Below are 18,439 nucleotides of genomic sequence, written 5' to 3' on the forward strand. Positions count from 1 at the left end.
CTTGGGCAGATCTCTAAAGTTTACCTGCCCCGCCTACTCATCCCCACCTATTACATAGGATTCTTGTGAAAAAAATCCTAATGCGTCAAGTCCTAACAACAACGCCTGGCAAGTAGAAATGCTCAAAAAACTAATAGCTTGCCCTAGCTGGTTTGGCTTAGTGGATAGAGTGTCAGCCTGCGGACTGAAGGGTCCTGGGTTCGATTCTGGTAAGGGCACATGCCAGGGTTGTGGGCTGGATCCCCAATAGGGGACATGCTGGAAGCAGCCAATCAATGCTTCTCTCTCATCATTGATGTTTCTATTTCTTTCTCCTTCTCCCTTCTTCACTGAAATAAATAAAGATATATTAAAAAAAAAAAAAAAAACAGCAAAAAAATTAATAGCTTATATTGTCAACCTCATTATTGTTATAGTATTACTAGAGGTCCGGTGCATGGAATTCGTGCACGGGGGCATGTGTCCCTCAGCCCAGCCTGCACCCTCTCCAATTTGGGATCCCTCTAGGGCTATCTGACTCACAATCCAGGACTGCTGGCTCCAAACTGCTCACATGCCTGCCTTCCTGATTGCCCCTAACTGATTTTGCCTGCCAGCCTGATCACCCCCTAACCATTCCCCTGCCAGCCTGATTGATGCCTAACTGCTCCCCTGCCAGCCTGATTGCCCCTAACTGCCCTCCCTTCAGGCCTGGTCTCCCCAACTTCCTTCCTCTGCCGACCTGGTCACCCCTAACTGCCCTCCCCTGAAGGCTTGATAGCCCACAACTGCCCTCTCTTGCAGTTTTGGTCCCTCCCAACTGCCCTCCCCTACTGGCCACCTTGTGTCCACATGGAGGCAGCCATCTTTGACCACATGGGGGCAGCCATCTTGTGTGTTGGAGTGACAGTCAATTTGCATATTACTCTTTCATTAGATAGGATTATTAGCAGTCTAGTTATACTATAAAAGTCAATGTTTTAATGTATTAAACTGAGTCAGGCGCCAGCCCCTCATAGCCTTGTTTTATCAGGGCTCCTCCATCACCCCTAGAGAAACATTTCCTTATATCTCTCCTAGGCCTATCACCAGCTCGCCTTCCTCCCTCCAATCCTTTTACGGAAAATTATCCATGCACACTGCCCTGGCGTCATTCCTGCTCTCCAGCCCCTTAGATGAAAGCTCCACCATCCGCAGGGGAGCTGGGGCAGGTGAGGGGCAGGGCTGTGTCTCGGGGCCCTTCCCGGCCATGCCCACACTCAGTTCCGCCTCCTTTATAGTCAGTCTGCCTCCCTAGGGGCAAATCTCGGAAAGTGAAGTGCAACTCCTAATTAAAAGGTAGCCTCGAGCTGTCAATAAAATTATGCATAAAGAACATGTTTAAAAACAGAGCACTGACTTCCCTGAGTCAGATTTTCCTTTGAGTTAATTTTTCCCTTTCAACTCTAGTGTGGGGGTAAACAGAAGAAAGCTGTGCTCGCCAACACGGCCACGCCTTCCCTCCCCACGCTTAGAAAACCACCTCTGATACACAGCGCACAGCGTCTGCAACTGCTGGCTGGGAGAATGGCAAGCCTTGTCTTTGCTGATGATTTCTGAAAAGGGGCAGGGATTAGCGTTCGTGTTCATTTGTTTGGGGAGGGTCCAGCCTCTGTGGCATTCCTGTACTGGGCCATCGGATGACTGATCAGCCCACCCCCAAGCCCGGCCGACTGCTCCGACACCCGCCTGTGCAGCCATCATGTGTGTGTCCACCTGTCTGTCTCCCTAGCTGAGCTGTGAAGGCCCAGGTGTGCCATCACCGCACGTCTGGCACCTGGGTTAGCACAGATGTAAACCACAGCAGCAGTGACAGTAATAACACATGTTGAATATGTGAATGAAGAGATGGGAGAAAGAATAAAACATCTGGCTCCATGAATAGCTAAGTCCTCCCTCCAGGGCCCAGCCTTGCCTGTCATCAACACAGCGATCCACTCGCAAAGCCCGTCTTTGATATCTGTGCCCCCTCCTCCAGGCCACTGCGCCTGGGTGCACCTGAACTTGCCGTTGTGTCTTTTTCTCCTCACATTCCTGACTCCCTCCATTGACCTAGGCAAGCCTTCCCCTGTGACAGGGCACCTGCATTCGCTTAAACAAAATGACCAGCTGGGATCAGACGGCTCGGAGGCTCTCCCTGGGACACTGGGACAGCCAGCGTCCTTCTCCCCTGCTCCCGCTCACTCCACGAGCGCTGCCTTCTTACCTTCGAAGCTCCCGGCAAACAGGTAAAGCCAGGTGATGGCTGGGATGCAGAGAAGAGTCAACGAGGCAGCCAGGAATTTCCGTCTCCCCCTGCAGATTCCCAGCATCCTCTCGGAAGTGGCAATCCCTAATCCCAGAGCCGTGTCTCTGCCCGGAGCGTGGAGTCCTCGGCCTCCCTCATAATACTCCCTGTGGGGGAAGAGCAGAGGGGAAGGGCTGTCAATGGAGGCAGACTGCAGAGAGAACATGCTGGAGCTCCCGGGAGGAGGCTGACTCGGCTATGGCTTCCGGCTAACCCTCATTCCCAGGGGATGCTGCTGCACCCCTGCCATCCATCAAAGCGGGGACAGTTCTTTAGCAAATAAATAAAGCATCAGGGCGCTGGCTCTCTTCCTCTCTCTCTAATGTGCACACTTACACACACATACATTTCTGCTATGGGTTACTTCTGAAGCCTGAGCTAATACACTCAATACACGAGCATTTAATGAGCACCTTGTATATGCCAACCACTAGCCAGGTGCTATGTTTTGAAAACGGAGAATGAGGGTTGGCATCAAAGAGCCCAATCTAACAGGAGAGGCCAGCATAGAACATGCACAGACACCCCGAGAATGTGACGGCTGCATGGGCACCTCCGGGGAAGGATGAGGAAGTTGCTGACAGCTCCCGTATGCAGCCAGGGGGGAGAAACAGTGCCCGTGTTCCGGGCAGAGAGCCCGATGGAAGGCACGCAGGGCTGACCACACACACACACACACACACACACACACACACACACACTCTCACACACACAGGAAAGGAGACTGGTGAGGCACGAGATCTCCATCACCGTGGAAAGCCTACACGCTCTCATCTTCAACACGGAAGAGGAGCCCAGAAAAGCATGGACGACGATGCAGATGTGCAGAGAGTGGGGAGGAGCATGGAGATAACAACAGCCGTCTGCAGAGAGACAATCCCCGGACCTCGCAGAAGACGGGTGAAATGGGAAGAACAGAGGAGGGAGAAGGCCTTCACAGACGGAGCAGAGGACAAGACCTCTCGCCCGAGTCTATAACCAGAAACTCCTGTGACTTACAAGGAATTAAAAACCCAACAGGGAATTAAAAACCCATGAGTTCCCATCTCCATCACCTCCTAGCACAGTCACATGGGCTGCAGGTGGAGAGCGAGTGAGGCCCACAGGGAAACTCCTGACAGAGCAGAGCGCACGGCTGCAGGCAGCTCCGACTTAAGGCTTCAGTTCCCAAGGAATGATGTCCCTTAGATACTCCCACACAGTCCTTCCCTCTGCCAGGACGCTCACACCCCATGTGACAATGTCTGGGTGAACCGTTTCCCTTCCCCACCAGCCATGGTGTTTCCAGAAGACAGGCAGCCCATCGGACTCACCGGCATCCCTAAGACTTAGCATCCTGCCGGTCACTTCCAGGTGCCTGGTAACGGTCTGCTGAGCTAATAAATGGAACCTGATTCTAACCAGAGGCGGCCCTCCCGAGCCTTTGGAGTTTGTGTTCAGCAAGCTGCCGGCAATAAACACCTCCCGGAGCCCATCCCCATGTCAGGGGCCAAGCTGTCTTCCTCAAGCCCTCTGCCACTTCTCTGAATGTTCGAAACAGATGAGAGGCCATGGGGCTGGCGGGTGAGCTCAAGAAAGGAAAGCCAATGGAAGCAAAATCCCGTTACACCAAGAATGCTGACTTCAGAAAAGGGTCCCCGGGGAGTAGACACACCCCCCACAAACAAACCTCACTGGTCACTAAGCATGAGCTCACTGGTCACTAAGCATGAGCACCGGGAAATGCTGGTGACCTCAGGGGAGGGAGTGTTGGGGGCGGAAGGCACAGGGAATACGGCCACAGGACGACCTGGCCCCAGGTCAGCTTTGCTTCGTTCACCTGTACAGCGGAGGGACACCCTCAGTCTGGACCGGTGGGCATGAGGCTGAAATAGGAAAATCCCTTGAGCGACTAGCAAAGCCCTATCAAGCACTTGGCAGAGTAACCACATCTTCCTAAGAACCCAACAGCAGTCTTTCTTATGCTTTTCTCTCTTCCCATCCCATGCTCCTCCCCCGCTCTCCCACAGGGTTTTGTAGAAAACAGATCACAGCAAGCAGGTCCTGACTGACAAGCCAAGTGATTTAATCTGAAAAACCTACCTAGGAAATTCTCCTTCAGGAGTTACCACCCATTACAATCACATGGAGGTTTGTTTTGTTTGTTTTTAAACAAGAATAAAGACGACGAGCAGTAGTAGCCTTTATGTGTATAAAGTATTTTCTAGGTTTTTTTTATTTGTTCAATTCTCAAAATAACTTATTTTTTGTCCCTGTTTTATGAATAGGAAAACTAAGGCCAAAAAGATTCATTAATGGGCCAAAGGTTATACAGAAAGGGCGGGGGGAACCAGCTCTGAGAAATTGACCCTAAGAAATTGACCCCTGTAGGGGGCATCTTCCTTTTGATCTAACCTCAATCCTTTATATTGCATCTTATAAGCATCTCCTTCCCTAGAGTCCAATATATCACCAGCGTTTGCTCCTGTTCCAGGGGACAGTAAAGTAGAATAGATAGAAATACAATCAGAAAGCAGTAGGTGAATTTACATTTCAGGGGAAAGTAATGGTATATATTTAATACCAAAAACGGAACTCAAGTGGCACTGATATTTAAATAACATTTTCAAAGACTCCTTAAAACACTTCTTCCCTCCTTTTCCTCTCTCCATCTGCACAGGTTCGTTTCCGCTCGCACAATTTATGTAAAGTTTTAAAACAGAGTCAAGGTTGGCTCGCATTTTGTGATAACGCTGGCACCTGAAATTAAACTCAGCAGGTGAAAAAATACTCCTTCATGGATTTGACTTCTAAATGACACTTCTGTGCTCTAAAGACACATTTAAAAGAGAAGCCTCCACATTTATCAGAAGTTTCTCCAGGAAGTCAATCAACACAAGAAGAAGAAAGGAAGGAAGAAACTGGAAGGCTGGGAACTGCATCCCACATGTGTGCAAATGACCTAGGATCACCGGTCTCTAACCTGCCTTATCTGGTGGGAGGGAGAATGCCCACCTGGTCGTGAATCCAGGGCCGTGGTCGGCAAACTGTGGCTCGAGAGCCACATGCGGCTCTTTGGCCCCTTGAGTGTGGCTCTTCCACAAAATACCACGGCCTGGGCGAGTCTATTTTGAAGAAGTGGCATTAGAAGAAGTTTAAGTTTAAAACATGTGGGTCTCAAAAGAAATTTCTATCGTTTTCCTGCTGATATTTAGCTCTGTTAACTAATGAGTTTGCCAACCACTGACCCAAGGGTTTCAAAGTCATTGCTAACCAAGCCCCAACCTCAAATCAACACACAACCTCTTAACCAAGCTGGTCGATTTCTCCTCAACATCTACTCCACCTGTCTCCTCCCATGTCTGAACCAACGAATGTCACGTTGATAGAGAATGCTGCATGAACCAGAAAAATGATCACGCCCTCTCTTAAGCCACAAAAGGAGGATTCAAAGCTGAACACAAAGTATGACTGCAAGTATCCTTCAAGCCCAGTGGGAGAAACTGTACATGCATGTATCAGCATCTCCATAACCGCAGATATGGAAAAGGTATGAGCACTGAGAGTTCTCTCTATGGGTAGAAGGAGAGTCATTTCCATCCTGTGATTACATTCTTTCCTAAATCTTATACGAGGAGTGTGCATGGCCTGTATAATTCAAAAGATATGTAAAAACTTGAAACCATCACACCTTCCTGTTGCACTGTTTTGTGATTCAAAATGCCCCGGTGCAGATGTGTCATACAGGTGTGTGAATTTTACTTGCCTGGCTAGGTGCGGTGAGTTAGCATCAGCAGGACCCTAATTGGAAATGCATACCCCGCAGGCGTGGCTGGTTGCCACTTGAAAGACTCCAGTCAGAAGCCTACACTCCAAACACAGCTCCACTCCTCCCCGCCCCACACCCGAGGCTGTCTTTTAATTAGCATCACGGATGCGCAGAAGGATTTTTCAAGAGTGTTCAAGATGTGTGGGTTGTCTAGGAACATTGCACATGAAAAGGGACTAAAAATCTACATAACGTTCCAAAAAGAAAAAAGAAAAAAAGAAAAAGTCTAAGAAACCCTTCAGAATCACTTAGGATCCCAAACAGATCCTACGGGCACCGAACAGATCTGGGCCATGGATTTTAACTAGATCAGCTGAAGCCTTCAGTCACCTATGGTCACATCCATCTCCCTCCACTGACCTGTTCTTGCAAGGGGCTCTCCCGGTTCCTAAGAGCGATGAGAATGAGCTCATAAAACAGGTCCTACAGCAGACGGACCCTCATGCTGGCTTTGCTGTTACCGTGACATGTGCCATTGCTAGTAGATGGCCAGCTCTGACCTGACCCAAGGCATCCGCTCACACACACACTCCTACAACGCCCTTTCTCCTCCGCTGGGACTGGGGAGGAATTTCGTGTCTCACCGCTTCAAGTCCAGACCCGAAGCTTCCTTCCCCTCCCATCTGAACTCCCACAGTCACACATCCTGACGCTTAGCTGTGGTCTCACCATGTCCTGAGCATTCATCTCTCTTCGTGAGACTAAAACCCCCGAAGAGCAGGGGATCAGGTGTTTAAATTCTCCACAAGCCCAGCATCGAAGACAAAGGTTTACGCTCAACCATGGCTGTCCAGTGTGTGGTCCTGGACCCAGTGGCATTGGCAGCAGAAATGCAAACTCCTAGGCCCTGCCCCAACCCCACCCCATCACACTCTGCATCGGGACAAAATCCCAGGTGATTTGAGTGCCCATTACCATGTGAGAGGGCTGTTCAGGCATGCCCTGCATAAGGACATTTCAGTCAACCAAGGAGCACATGCCCCTGGCATGTCACATAGCCTAGGTGTATAACGGGCTATTACATGGTCTTTGTGCTGATCGCCTAAGAACACATTTCTCACTATCCCCATCCCTAAGTGGGCACATGACTGTACTAAAGCACCCAGTAAACAGCGGGTCAATACACAGAGTGCCCCCCACCCCCGCAGGGACTGCCCAGTGCCTCTGGAGAGTCACTCACCTCCGGGACTTCGGGATGGCATGTTTATTATAAACGGTTCTCTTAACAGATGGAAGCAGAGTTTCTAAAAGGAAAGGGGCCTTTTTCTAATTACACAAAAGCACCTTCTGGACTAGAGGTGGCTCTGATGACCACCCACTCCTCCCAGGTTTGAATAATTACTGAACCACCACAGAGACATCGTTCTAACCCTCTTGTACAAAGGAAAAACTGAGACCAAGAGAGGCTAGCAACATTGATTTAGTTGTTGGAAAGGCTGGGACTCAAATGAAACACACACACACACACACACACACACACACACACACACACTGATGCCCAGCCTGTACCTGCCCAATCACTGTCCAATCAGACTGTGGCCATCGCAGCTGTGTGTGTGGCTGGCACTGGACCTGGTCCATAAGAGGCGATCACTAAGTGTGTACTGAGTGGCCCTATGACTATCTGAGTCTCAACCAGCAGCCTCCTTGGACATTCATCACTGCACGCACTACCCTCTCACACCAGCTCAGCCCACTCCTTCCTCCCAAGCACAACTGTGGAACTCCCGCTGCGTGATCAGCAAATCCCCCTTGATCCTCAACTTCCTCGCACTCCATCCTACCTCCTGCGCTTGTGTGAAGGGCCAGCTGCTGCCAGGATCCCGCTTTCCCTTCCTCCCACTCCTCATGGCACGCACCCAGGCCCAGGAGGCGGCTTTGTGCCCGGCTTCCAGCTGTCTCTGGGGAATCTGGCTGCCCCTCCGCGTGGGAAGACCCTCGTGCTCCTGCGGCTCCCTTCCTCTCTGTCCTTGCCACTGTCGTTTGGCAACGCCTCTCATTCCTGGAAAACCTGAGCTCCTTCCACACACTCCTCTGCCTCTCCACCTAAATTCCATGACAAAAAAAAAAAAGCAAGCCCAATTCAAAGCATTTGCCCCTTCACATGGACCAGGGACCAGGTTCACCTTTTAGCACCTGGTGTCCTCACAAACAACACAACCTTACAATTCCAAATATCATCACCAACCCCTGCCCAGGGCCATGTGTGAACCTTCCTGGCTGCCATTATCCAACTTCACTGTATTGTTTCATTAAGTCCCCTTTAAACAAAAGCCAGCCGTCTGACTATATGACATGTATAATATAGAAACAAATTCCTCACCTCACCTCAAGAAGGTCCCTGAGGCAATGGTGAGCCCCAAGACATGCTGTCACATGTGAGGATATGCCAGTTCACTGTTACCTTCCTCCCCTTTCTCTGCTCCCCAGGAGAAACACACAGAGGCATTTGGCCTCTCTCTCTGGGCCTGGAGCGTCTGCTTCCTGGTTCAATCTTTTTGCTGTGTCTTCAGGCAGAAAAGGTGAGGGAACTCTTTCAGCCCTCTTTTATTTTTTTTAATTTTTTAATTTTTATTTTTTTATTTTTTTAAATATATTTTATTGATTTTATACAGAGAGGAAGGGAGAGAGATAGTTAGAAACATCGATGAGAGAGAGTCATAGATCAGCTGCCTCTTGCACACCCCTTACTGGGGATATGCCTGCAATCAAGGTACATGCCCTTGACCGGAATCGAACCCGGGTCGCTTCAATCCCCAAGCCGACGCTCTATCCATTGAGCCAAACGGGTCCCGGCACAGCCCTCTTTTATATAAGGGCACTAACCACTCATGAGGGCCCCATCCTCATGACATAATCACCTGTCAAAGACCCCACTCCTAATACCAAGTGAGCAATAAAGGAAATGGGCTCAGGAAACAAGTTAGAGGCAAAAGAAGGGCCCTTGGAGCTTAGAAAGTACACTTGGAAATAAGATTGGAGTGGGTGCTGGAGATCGGATATGGGGAGAGAGCCCTGCCCATCTCAAGTTCTCAAGGGCCAAAATGATGAGCTATACAGGTTCCAGTATCTTCTGAGCCTCACAGCATCCCGCTTAAGAAAGTCAGTTTGGCCTTGGGCATGAGCATGGAATTGGAGCAGAGAACCTGGGTGGCTGGTTCTCCAGTTCAGCACCTGAACTGGTAGGGCCCAGAGACCTGGGTGTAACTGGATCAAGAGCACTCAGGAAAGCAGACCACATTAATCAGGCCACGTGACTAGGGTCACACAGCTAGGGAGCAGGACCCTGGGGTCAACCCAAGACTCCTGACCTGCGGAGGACCTCACCCCTCCTCATTCCAACACTGAACCACCCCCTAAATAAAGGATGCCACGTCCACACTTCCCTGACTTCCACCTGCTGCCTCTACTTCCTACCGGACTAGCCCCTACTTGTCCACACGGTGAGCCTCTAAGGCACTGATCCTCAAGTGGGGGAATTTTGCCTACCGCCCCGGGGACATGTGGCGATGTCTAGCAAATTTTGATGATCAAGACTGGGGAGGATGGGGTGCTATGAGCATCAGTAGGTAAAGGTCAGGGATGCTGATAAACATCTTCCAAGGACAGCCCAGAACAGCCCCCCACCACAAATGATTATCTAGCTCAAAGTGCTAATAGGGCTCAGGGTGAGAAACCAGACTAAGGCACCACCGGGCCCTATTAAAGGCGTGAGCACGTTTCCATGGGGACACAGGCCCGAAAGAAGGGCAGCTTCACTAGGAGGCACTTCCTCCAAAGCCACCACCCTTGGCCCGGAGAAGTGGAAGGCATGGACCTACATCCCAGGTACTTCCCTTAATTCCCACCCTTATATTCCACCACACAACCCAGGTCCTGCTTTTTTATTTTTTTTAATATATATTTTTACTGATTTCAGAAAGAAAGGGAGAAGGAAAGAGAGATAGAAACATCAATGATGAGAGAATCCTTGATTGGCTACCTCCTGCATGCCCCACACTAGGAACTGAGCCACAACCCAGGCATGTGCCCTGACCAGGAATCGAACTATGACCTCCTGGATTCACAGGTCAATGCTCAACCACTGAGCCACACCAGCCGGGCCCAGGACCTGCTTTTGAAGGGCAGGCATGTCAGTTTAATAGAGATGTCAACAGGCGGGTCGTGTGAATGTCACTTGGAGTGCGGAGCTCTCTTTAGGGGGTGACTCAGGTGCAGAAGCAAAAAAGGGGGAAGAGATCGAGGAGCAATCAAAAATTCCCACTTACGCCGAAACCGGTTTGGCTCAGTGGTAGAGCGTCGGTCTGCGGACTGAAAGGTCCCGGGTTCGATTCCGGTCAAGGGCATGTACCTTGGTTGCGGGCACATCCCCGGTAGGGGGTGTGCAAGAGGCAGCTGGTCGATGTTTCTCTCTCATCGACGTTTCTAGCTCTCTATTTCTCTCCCTTCTTCTCTGTAAAATATCAATAAAATATATATTTTTTTTAAAATTCCCACTTACAGCATTAACCTTGTTGACTATGCCTCGCCACACAGATCTTTACTGCAAATGGATCTTTCCTAAGGATGCGCATGGTTACCGGGGTCGGCCTATGGCTCCAGAAGGCTGCTTGTCACGGTTTCCTCCTGAATGCTAAATCAGCTCCTAATCACATCTACTCGGCCTCCGTGGGGAGCGTGTCGGTCCCCGTTCTTTGGATTTTCATTCTGGAAAAGGATGACTTAAGCAGGCATGCCGCATATTTCCATTCTGCTTAAGCAAACACTCAGTAAGCATTTAACAAGGGCGGCTGCCTCCACACGCACTCCAGTCCTCCCCACACTCCCATCCTCCCCACGTGTCTAACTCGCTGAGTCTGCTGAGTCTATTCTTCCTCCACATTCCACGGCCCTGGTAGCACACAGCAAAGAGAAGGCAGCAACGTCTTCCCCTTTTCTCTCCTTGCCGTTCACCCCTTTCCACACGGCACATGCTCCCCGGGCTCCTACCCTATTCCAGGCACGGAGCTTGGGGTGGGGGTCACAGAGGTAGGTGCCACCTGCCCTTGCAGAGCCTTTTGAGAATGCAGGCACGGACAGACAGACCGGGGCATGGTGACCATGCACACAAGGCGGGACTGGGGGAGATATGGTTCTCAGGAGGAAACATTGGAGTGAGCCAACAGCCAAGGAGGGTGGCACAATGTCCAGAGGCTGGGAACGCAAGCGAGGTCCTCCCTGGTAGAAGGAACCACTAGGAAAAATGCAAGGGCAGGCCTGGCCCCAGGGAGCAGCCGCCCGCCACTCCTTCCAGAGTCAGATTAGGAGATTGATGGTATAGGGGAACAAGACCAGCATGACCTTGAATGCCGAGTGAAGGAGAACTTGTACTTCATTCCACAGCCCCTGGGAAACTATTGAAGATTTCTGAGCAAGAATTAGAGCCTATGTATTTAAGAAAACTAACAACTCTGCAAGGGGGTGAAGCTGGAGGGAAAACGCAGCCCAGAGGCCAGCCCAACTGATTCTGGAGGCAGACACAGCTGGGAGCCATCCCAGGCGCAATATTGGTCCTTGTTTTGGGGGGTATTTATTGTTGCCACAATGCTGTTTTTGGTCCATAGGGTGCAATGGATGGAATGTTTGAGTGTCCCCCAAATTCCTATGTCGAAATCCTAATCTCCAATTTGATGGTGTTAGGAGGTGGTCTTTGAAATCTAGTTAGGGCATGAGGGTGGAGCCCCCAGGAATGGGATTAGTGCCCTTATGAAAGGGATTCTTTCTGGTGTATGAGGACAAGGGAGAAGTTGGCACTTCACAAGCCAGAACAGGGTCCTCGCCAGAACCCAGCTCTGGTCTCAGCTCTGCAGGCTCAGAGCTGTGAGGAATAAATGTGTTGTTGATAAGCCACCCAGCCTTTAGTGTCCCGTTCTGCAGCCCAAACAGATCAAGCCTGTGAGGCCACAGGGTGCTGAGGACTGGCCTCCAGCCACAGGGGATGGGTCGCAGCTGTTCCGTGTGAGAACAACACTGTCCTCCTTTGCCAGGGGCTGGTTTGGGGATGGGGTATGGCCCAGGCCTGGTCACAAGCTGCAGTGGAAGGAAAAATCCCAGTGTCACCCCAAAGCCATAGGCGGGGGTATCATGAAGGAAATTCCCCTTTAGACAGATAGAAACATGATTTGCCTCAGGTCATAGAAAGTCTCTGAAATCATAGAATACATACAGTGATGGCCCTCAACTGTCATAGACTTTAACCCTATTCAATGTTCCCCTCATTTAGACCACACAAATATCCTCATGATTAAACAAGAGTGGCTTTTTCTTTTTACTCAGTGAAATTCGCAGAACATAGAACTAACCATTTAAACATGTATAATTCAGTGGAAGTTAGTGCATCTGTAATGTGCAATCACCACCTGTCAAACTCCAAAAAATGTTCACCTCTCAAAAAGAAAAAAAAAATTCACTCCCTACCTGTAGTCCCTGGCAAGCACCAATTTGCTTCCTGTCTCTATGGATTCATCAATCCTAAATATTTCCTCTAAGTGGAAACATACATTAGATGGCTTTTTGTGCCCAGCTTCTCTCACTTCACATGATGCTGTTGAGGTTCCACCCTGTTCTAGCATGTAGCCCAATGCCATTCCTTTTTCCTGGCTGGGTAACATGCCACTGAATGGACATAACACTTTTATTTACTCATTCACCAATTGATGGACATTCGGCTGAGTTCCACCTTTGGGCTACTGTGAGTAGCGCTACTATGAACATTTGTGTACAAGTGTTCGTTTGAGAAGGACTGCTTTCTGAAGGTTATCTATACGGCCCCCTGCTCTACACCGTAAGGGCGGACCTTTAAAGGTGGTTTTAAATTTGTAGAACCCGGCACCTGAGGAGCCCAAGCAATAGTAGCGATTGCAGTGACGGTGGCAACCGTCTACCACGTGCCTGGCTCTCTGCTGGGCAGATGACAACACATCTCAGTCCATCTTCTCGAGACTCCTGATATGGCGCATGATTCTTCCACAGAGAAGACAACCAAGGCTCAACTGGGGTTAAACACCACACCACACATTACACACGCAGTACGGAGGAGAATCAGAATTAAACACGGAAGCCCTGGCCGGGTGGCTCAGTAGGTTGGAGCATTGTCCTGCATACCAAAAAGGTTGTGGGTTCAATCCCCGGTTGGGGTGCCTACGGAAGGCAACCAACTGTTGTTTCTTTCTCACATGGATGTTCCTCCCTCCCTCTATCCTTTTCTCTCTCAAATCGATGACCATATCCTCAGGTAAGGACTTAAAAAAATTAAACACAGTGGCAAGGTGCCCGGCATGTTATCTGGCATAAGCAGCTATATAATGATTATTAATTAATTAATCAAGTATGCAATGACAGTCTGATAATGAAAACACTGAAGGCCTGGTGGTGGGTGAGAAGGTAGTTGGCCCTTTACCCATCTCGTACCGACTGCACGTCCTGGCACAGAATGCCTGGTGGGATATTCCACTGGCTTCCTGGAGCTGCTGCAGCCAAGGCCACACACTGGGCGGCTTCAACAGGACACGGGTTGAAGCCGCCCAGTGGACATAAGCTGGAGGCTAGAACTCAGACCAGGGTGTGAGCAAGGCTCGCTCCCTCCGCAGGTGCCAGGGGAGGACCTGCTCCAGGCCTGTCTCTGAGCTCCGGATTGCCCCTCAGCGGTGGCGGTACAACAAGTCCCCACAGGGCACTCTCCTCATGTTCACATCGGAGTCCAGATCTCCCTTCTATAAGGGCCATCGGTCATTCCAGGGCCCAACCTAATCCAGGATGACCTCATGTTAGCGATTTACATCTGTACGACTGAATTTCCAAATGTGAGCATGTGCTGGGGGCTAGAACTTCAGCTTATGGCCCTAGCCGATTTGGCTCAGTGGATAGAGCATCGGCCTGCAGACTGAAGGGTTCAATTCCTGTGAAGGATATGTACCTCAGTTGCAGGGTCCTCCCCAGCCTGGGCCCTAGTCGGGACTGGCGCAGGAGGCAACCGATCAATGTGTTTCTTTCACATCGATGTTTCACTCTGTGTTTCCTTCTCTCTTCTACTCTCCCTAAAAATCAATGGAAAAACATCCTGAGGTGAGGATTTAAAAAAAAACAAAAAAACAGAACTTCAGCTTGTGAATGTGGGGGAGGACACAACTCATCCCATCATAGTCACCTTCACCATCTGCAAAAGTCGAGAAAGGAAAGCAGCACGAGGCAGAGTGAGGAGGAGAATTTCAGTTCTATGGGGCCAGGGGTGCCCAGTCCCCAGAGGCCACCTGCCAGAGGTCAGCAGGACTGACTGGGCCCCCGGAGGATGGACAGGATGGCCTGGGCACTGACACAGGTCTCCACATCCCACCGGTGTGAGTCAAGGAGCATGAAAGCGGGCTGCGGGAAGGTCTAGTTCTGGTCCTGCTTAGCCAGCGGCGCAGCGGGCGACCTGAGGGGATGGCACTCACCTTCTCTGGGCCTCAGCATCCAATAAGAGTAAGAGTGGATTCCCTGATGGATCTCTAACACCCAGAACAGGCCATCATCTGCTCATCAGTTCCAAACCTACGGGGAGATACAAGCCCCGCCCCTGCAGGGAGGCGGACTGGTTCGGCTTCTAACAATCTCCAGGTCGGAACTGTCGGCGCACGGGCCTGCCACCTGCTACTCTGGAGATTAAATTTCCAGCATCCAGGATGGTGGGAGAAACATCAGGTAGTTCAGCGTTATCTTCCCCACCCCCCCCACACACACACACACACACACAACACAGCAGACAGACAGTGGCAGCTCATCCCGGTTAATAAGCGCGAGTTCATTAGTCGCGGGGCTGTCAGGAGCCCCATAGCTGTGATCACACACAACGCCGTCCCCGTCTTAGAAGTCAGGCTAAACGCTTTCCGTTTTTATCACCCAATTCATAACCTGGCTGTCTGGCTCCGAGAATCAACAGCCCGGTGGTTTTGGTATCCAATAAATTTGTCTTCGTCCGGGCGTTTTTCATTTCCCATGCCACTTGTCGAGAGCCGGGGGAGGCGGATTGCTCCTCTCAGAGCATTTGTTTTTCCAAATCTGTAATTTCACACTGACAGGCTCCGCACACCGGTGAGGGTGACGCGGGAAAGAAAGCAGAGAGCAGAGGCCCGGTTCCCAACACTGAGAAAGCTGGGGTCACGGGGGACGATCAATGCAATGGATTTCACATGGCCAATGTCAACGGGTCTACCTGGGATGATCCATCAACATGCACCCGCCGAAGAATTTTTATCCAACACTGACTAAGTGCCAAAGCCTGTGCTGGGTAATTTACAGGAACTATCTCATTCGTCCTCACGAGACAGCTGCCTGAAAAAAAAAAAAATGCCACTGTTTTATACGCACACGCAAATAAATAGACACGTTATGTTTATTTCATGTAGAACAGGGACACTGATCAAAGAAATCCATTCTGGTTTTGTGGATAAGAGAAAGCAAGGAACTTACAGACCAAGCCCACTGGAAGCAAATATATACATACTGACTCAACAGAAAGCTTGGGGAGGGAATAGGTCTCGAATCCAACACAAAGGATCCGAATGAGGAAACTGAGGCTGAGACCAGGGAGTGACGTGTCCAAAGTCATCCAGAAAGCAAAGACTAAAGTGAAGTCTACCCTCCGAGTTCTTGTCTTCTTGCTCTGCTGCTTCAATTTTTATTTTCTTCTTCATCATCATCAAACCAACACGTTTTATAAAATGTTTAACAGATCTAAACACAGAAAGATCCACAGATTGGAAGCATTCAAGATGGGAGGGAGAGAAACCCTTCAAGAAACTTCCGGTCCCAATTCAGGGAAAGAGAAGGTGTTTTCCTGGAACTCAAGGAAGAGGAGGATGGGAAGTGACTGCTGACTTCTTTGGGGGTAATGAAAATAAATGTGCTGGAATTCCACAGCAGTGACTGAACACAGTCTCATGAATATGCTAAATAGATAAAACCAGTGATTATTAAAACCATTGAACTGTATACTTTAAAAGGGTGAGACTGATGGTATGTGAATTATACATCAATTTAAAAAAAAATAACCGGTGACATCAGAACAGTCAGGGCTTAATAGCGCAGATTAGCTGCAATCAAAATAATTGATTTTAAGAGAGAGAGGGAGAGAAACATTGATGTGTGAGAGAAACATTGATCAGTTGCCTTCTGTATGCACCCAGACCAGGGATTGAACCACAACCTGGGTATGTGCCCTGACTGGGAACTGAATCTGCCACCTTTCCACGCATGGGACAATACTCCAAACAACTGAGCCACACCAGTATACTTGAGGCCCAGTGCATGAATACATGCACGGGTGGGGTTCCTCGGCCTGGCTGATGATTGGGGCCAGCTTACCCAGTCCCAATCAGGCAGGGGGGAGGAACTACGGGAGGTTAGCTGGCTGGAGGGAGGTTGGCTGTAGGACTGCACTGACTACCAAGGGATAGCTCCTGCATTAAGCATTTGACCCCTGGTGGTCAGTGTGCATCATAGCTACCATCTGGTCATCCATCCGGCTGTCCAGTAGTAACTGTCACTTAGGCCTATATATATATATATATATATATATATATATATATATATATATATATATATAAATGTATGTATATATGTATGTATATATATATAATGTTTCTGTTTATATAAATTATATATATATATAAATTTTATATATATATATATATATATATATATATGCTATATACAGTATATATACTATATTCTAGAAGCCCAATGCACAAAAATCCATGCACTCAAGGGGGTCCCTCAGCTTGGCCTGTGCCCTCTCGCAGTCCAGGACTCCTCGAGGTTTGTCCACCTGCTGTCTTAGGCCCGCTCCCCAGGGAATCAGGCCTAAGCTGGCAGTCAGACATCCCTCTGGCAGCCCAGGAGCCCCAGGGGACGTCCGACTGATGACTTACGCCCACTCCATGCCTGTCAGACTGAGGAGGTAGGAGCGGCTCCTGCCACAGCTGCTGCACTCGCAGCCATCAGCCTGGCTTGTGACTGAGCGGAGCTCCCCCTATGGGAGCACACTGACCACCAGGGGGCAGCTTCTGCGTTGAGCATCTGCCCTCTGGTGGTCAGTGTGTGTCATAATGACCGGTCATTCCCGATCATTCTGTTGTTCAGGTCGCTTTTATTATATAGGATATTCATTACTTTAAGTTTCCTGTCCATCTTGTGAATTAGGAAAGTGGGGAACGAAGATGTTAATAAAGTCACCCAATGAGTCACTGCTCAACCCGTATCTCACAGGCACACCTTGCAGCGTCCTTTCTAATGCATGGCACCACTTCCGGAACGGCTGCTGTGTGCGCGGTCACCCCAGGCTGACAACGACACAACTGAAAATGCGAAGACATTCATGGCCTCGCTGCTACAAACCTGAGATGTTTAAGGATTAAAAAAAAAACAACACACAACCCTCTAAAACCCATCCATGCCAACCACAGGACTGGTTAGAGGGGGGAAAAATTACCGCAATTTGTTCTTATTTACAACTAGTTTTAAACTGTTTGTCAAACCAAACGAGCTTATCTGCCAGATGAGGTCCCAATTTCACAAGTTAATTAGCAGCTGGCGAACAGAAAGGGTCGCCCTGGTGATTTAATAATTGGGCCCTGACTCTTGTCAAAGCCCCTTCAAAAACCGGCTGCCAGGGGAGAAGGGAGGTGCTATCTGACCTCATCTGGGCAGGGAGTCCGCGCCACCACAGAGCAGGACCCCGGACACGCTGTATGAAGTTGCCACAACCGGGACAGGATGGCAGGGCACAGGGATGTGCCCGGGGCTGGACGCCACGCGGCTGTACATTGCCTGGAGACCAACGCTCACAGTCTCCTTTTGTTTATTGCTTTTAATCCAGTCGATACCAAAGACGCGCTTTTCAATGAAAACTCGGTGTCATTAGAAAATGAGGAATTCCTGGCCATAAGCAGGACGCACTATCCAGACACCAGGGAGAGGATAGGGAAGGTGTCTTCTAATAAGGCCCTCATTAGGAGGAAGACTGGCTTTTTACCATCACATGTATTACATCATGCAAAGGAACACCATGGTCCCCGTTCAAGTGTGTTAACTGGAATAATGAAGCATCCCCAATACATTTCCCTCCAAATTGCTCCGCCATGAGCTATCAAGGCCAGGTTCAATATCGCGGCTCTGTAGCCAAAGGGCATTCTCTGTTGAGGAATTGGTCACATTCCGTCACAGTCGCTGCCTCTGGAATTCCATTTCAGACGCCCCAAAGCTGGGAGAGGTCACCCGGGGGGCGGGGGTTCCCTCCAGGAGACGGTATG

General features: G+C 49.8%; 1 protein-coding gene across 5 annotated transcripts in view; it reads right to left on the reverse strand.

Moving 5' to 3' along the window:
* The window catches only part of LARGE1 (LARGE xylosyl- and glucuronyltransferase 1), a 384,477-nt gene that overhangs the window by 271,225 nt on the left and 94,813 nt on the right, over window positions 1-18,439 (reverse strand). For 3 of the 5 annotated variants that reach the window (XM_084880162.1, XM_084880161.1, XM_084880163.1), the window contains one exon: window positions 2,225-2,412. In XM_084880162.1, coding sequence (XP_084736288.1) covers window positions 2,225-2,330 — 106 coding nt within the window. In that variant the 5' untranslated portion in view covers window positions 2,331-2,412. Of the gene's footprint in view, window positions 1-2,224; window positions 2,413-15,342; window positions 15,462-18,439 lie in introns of all 5 variants that reach the window. The other 2 variants (XM_084880160.1, XM_084880159.1) reach the window with 1 other exon arrangement.

The sequence above is a fragment of the Pipistrellus hanaki genome (assembly GCF_964339955.1).
Source record: "Pipistrellus hanaki genome assembly, chromosome: 3".
In the NCBI taxonomy this organism is placed as follows: Eukaryota; Metazoa; Chordata; class Mammalia; order Chiroptera; family Vespertilionidae; genus Pipistrellus; species Pipistrellus hanaki.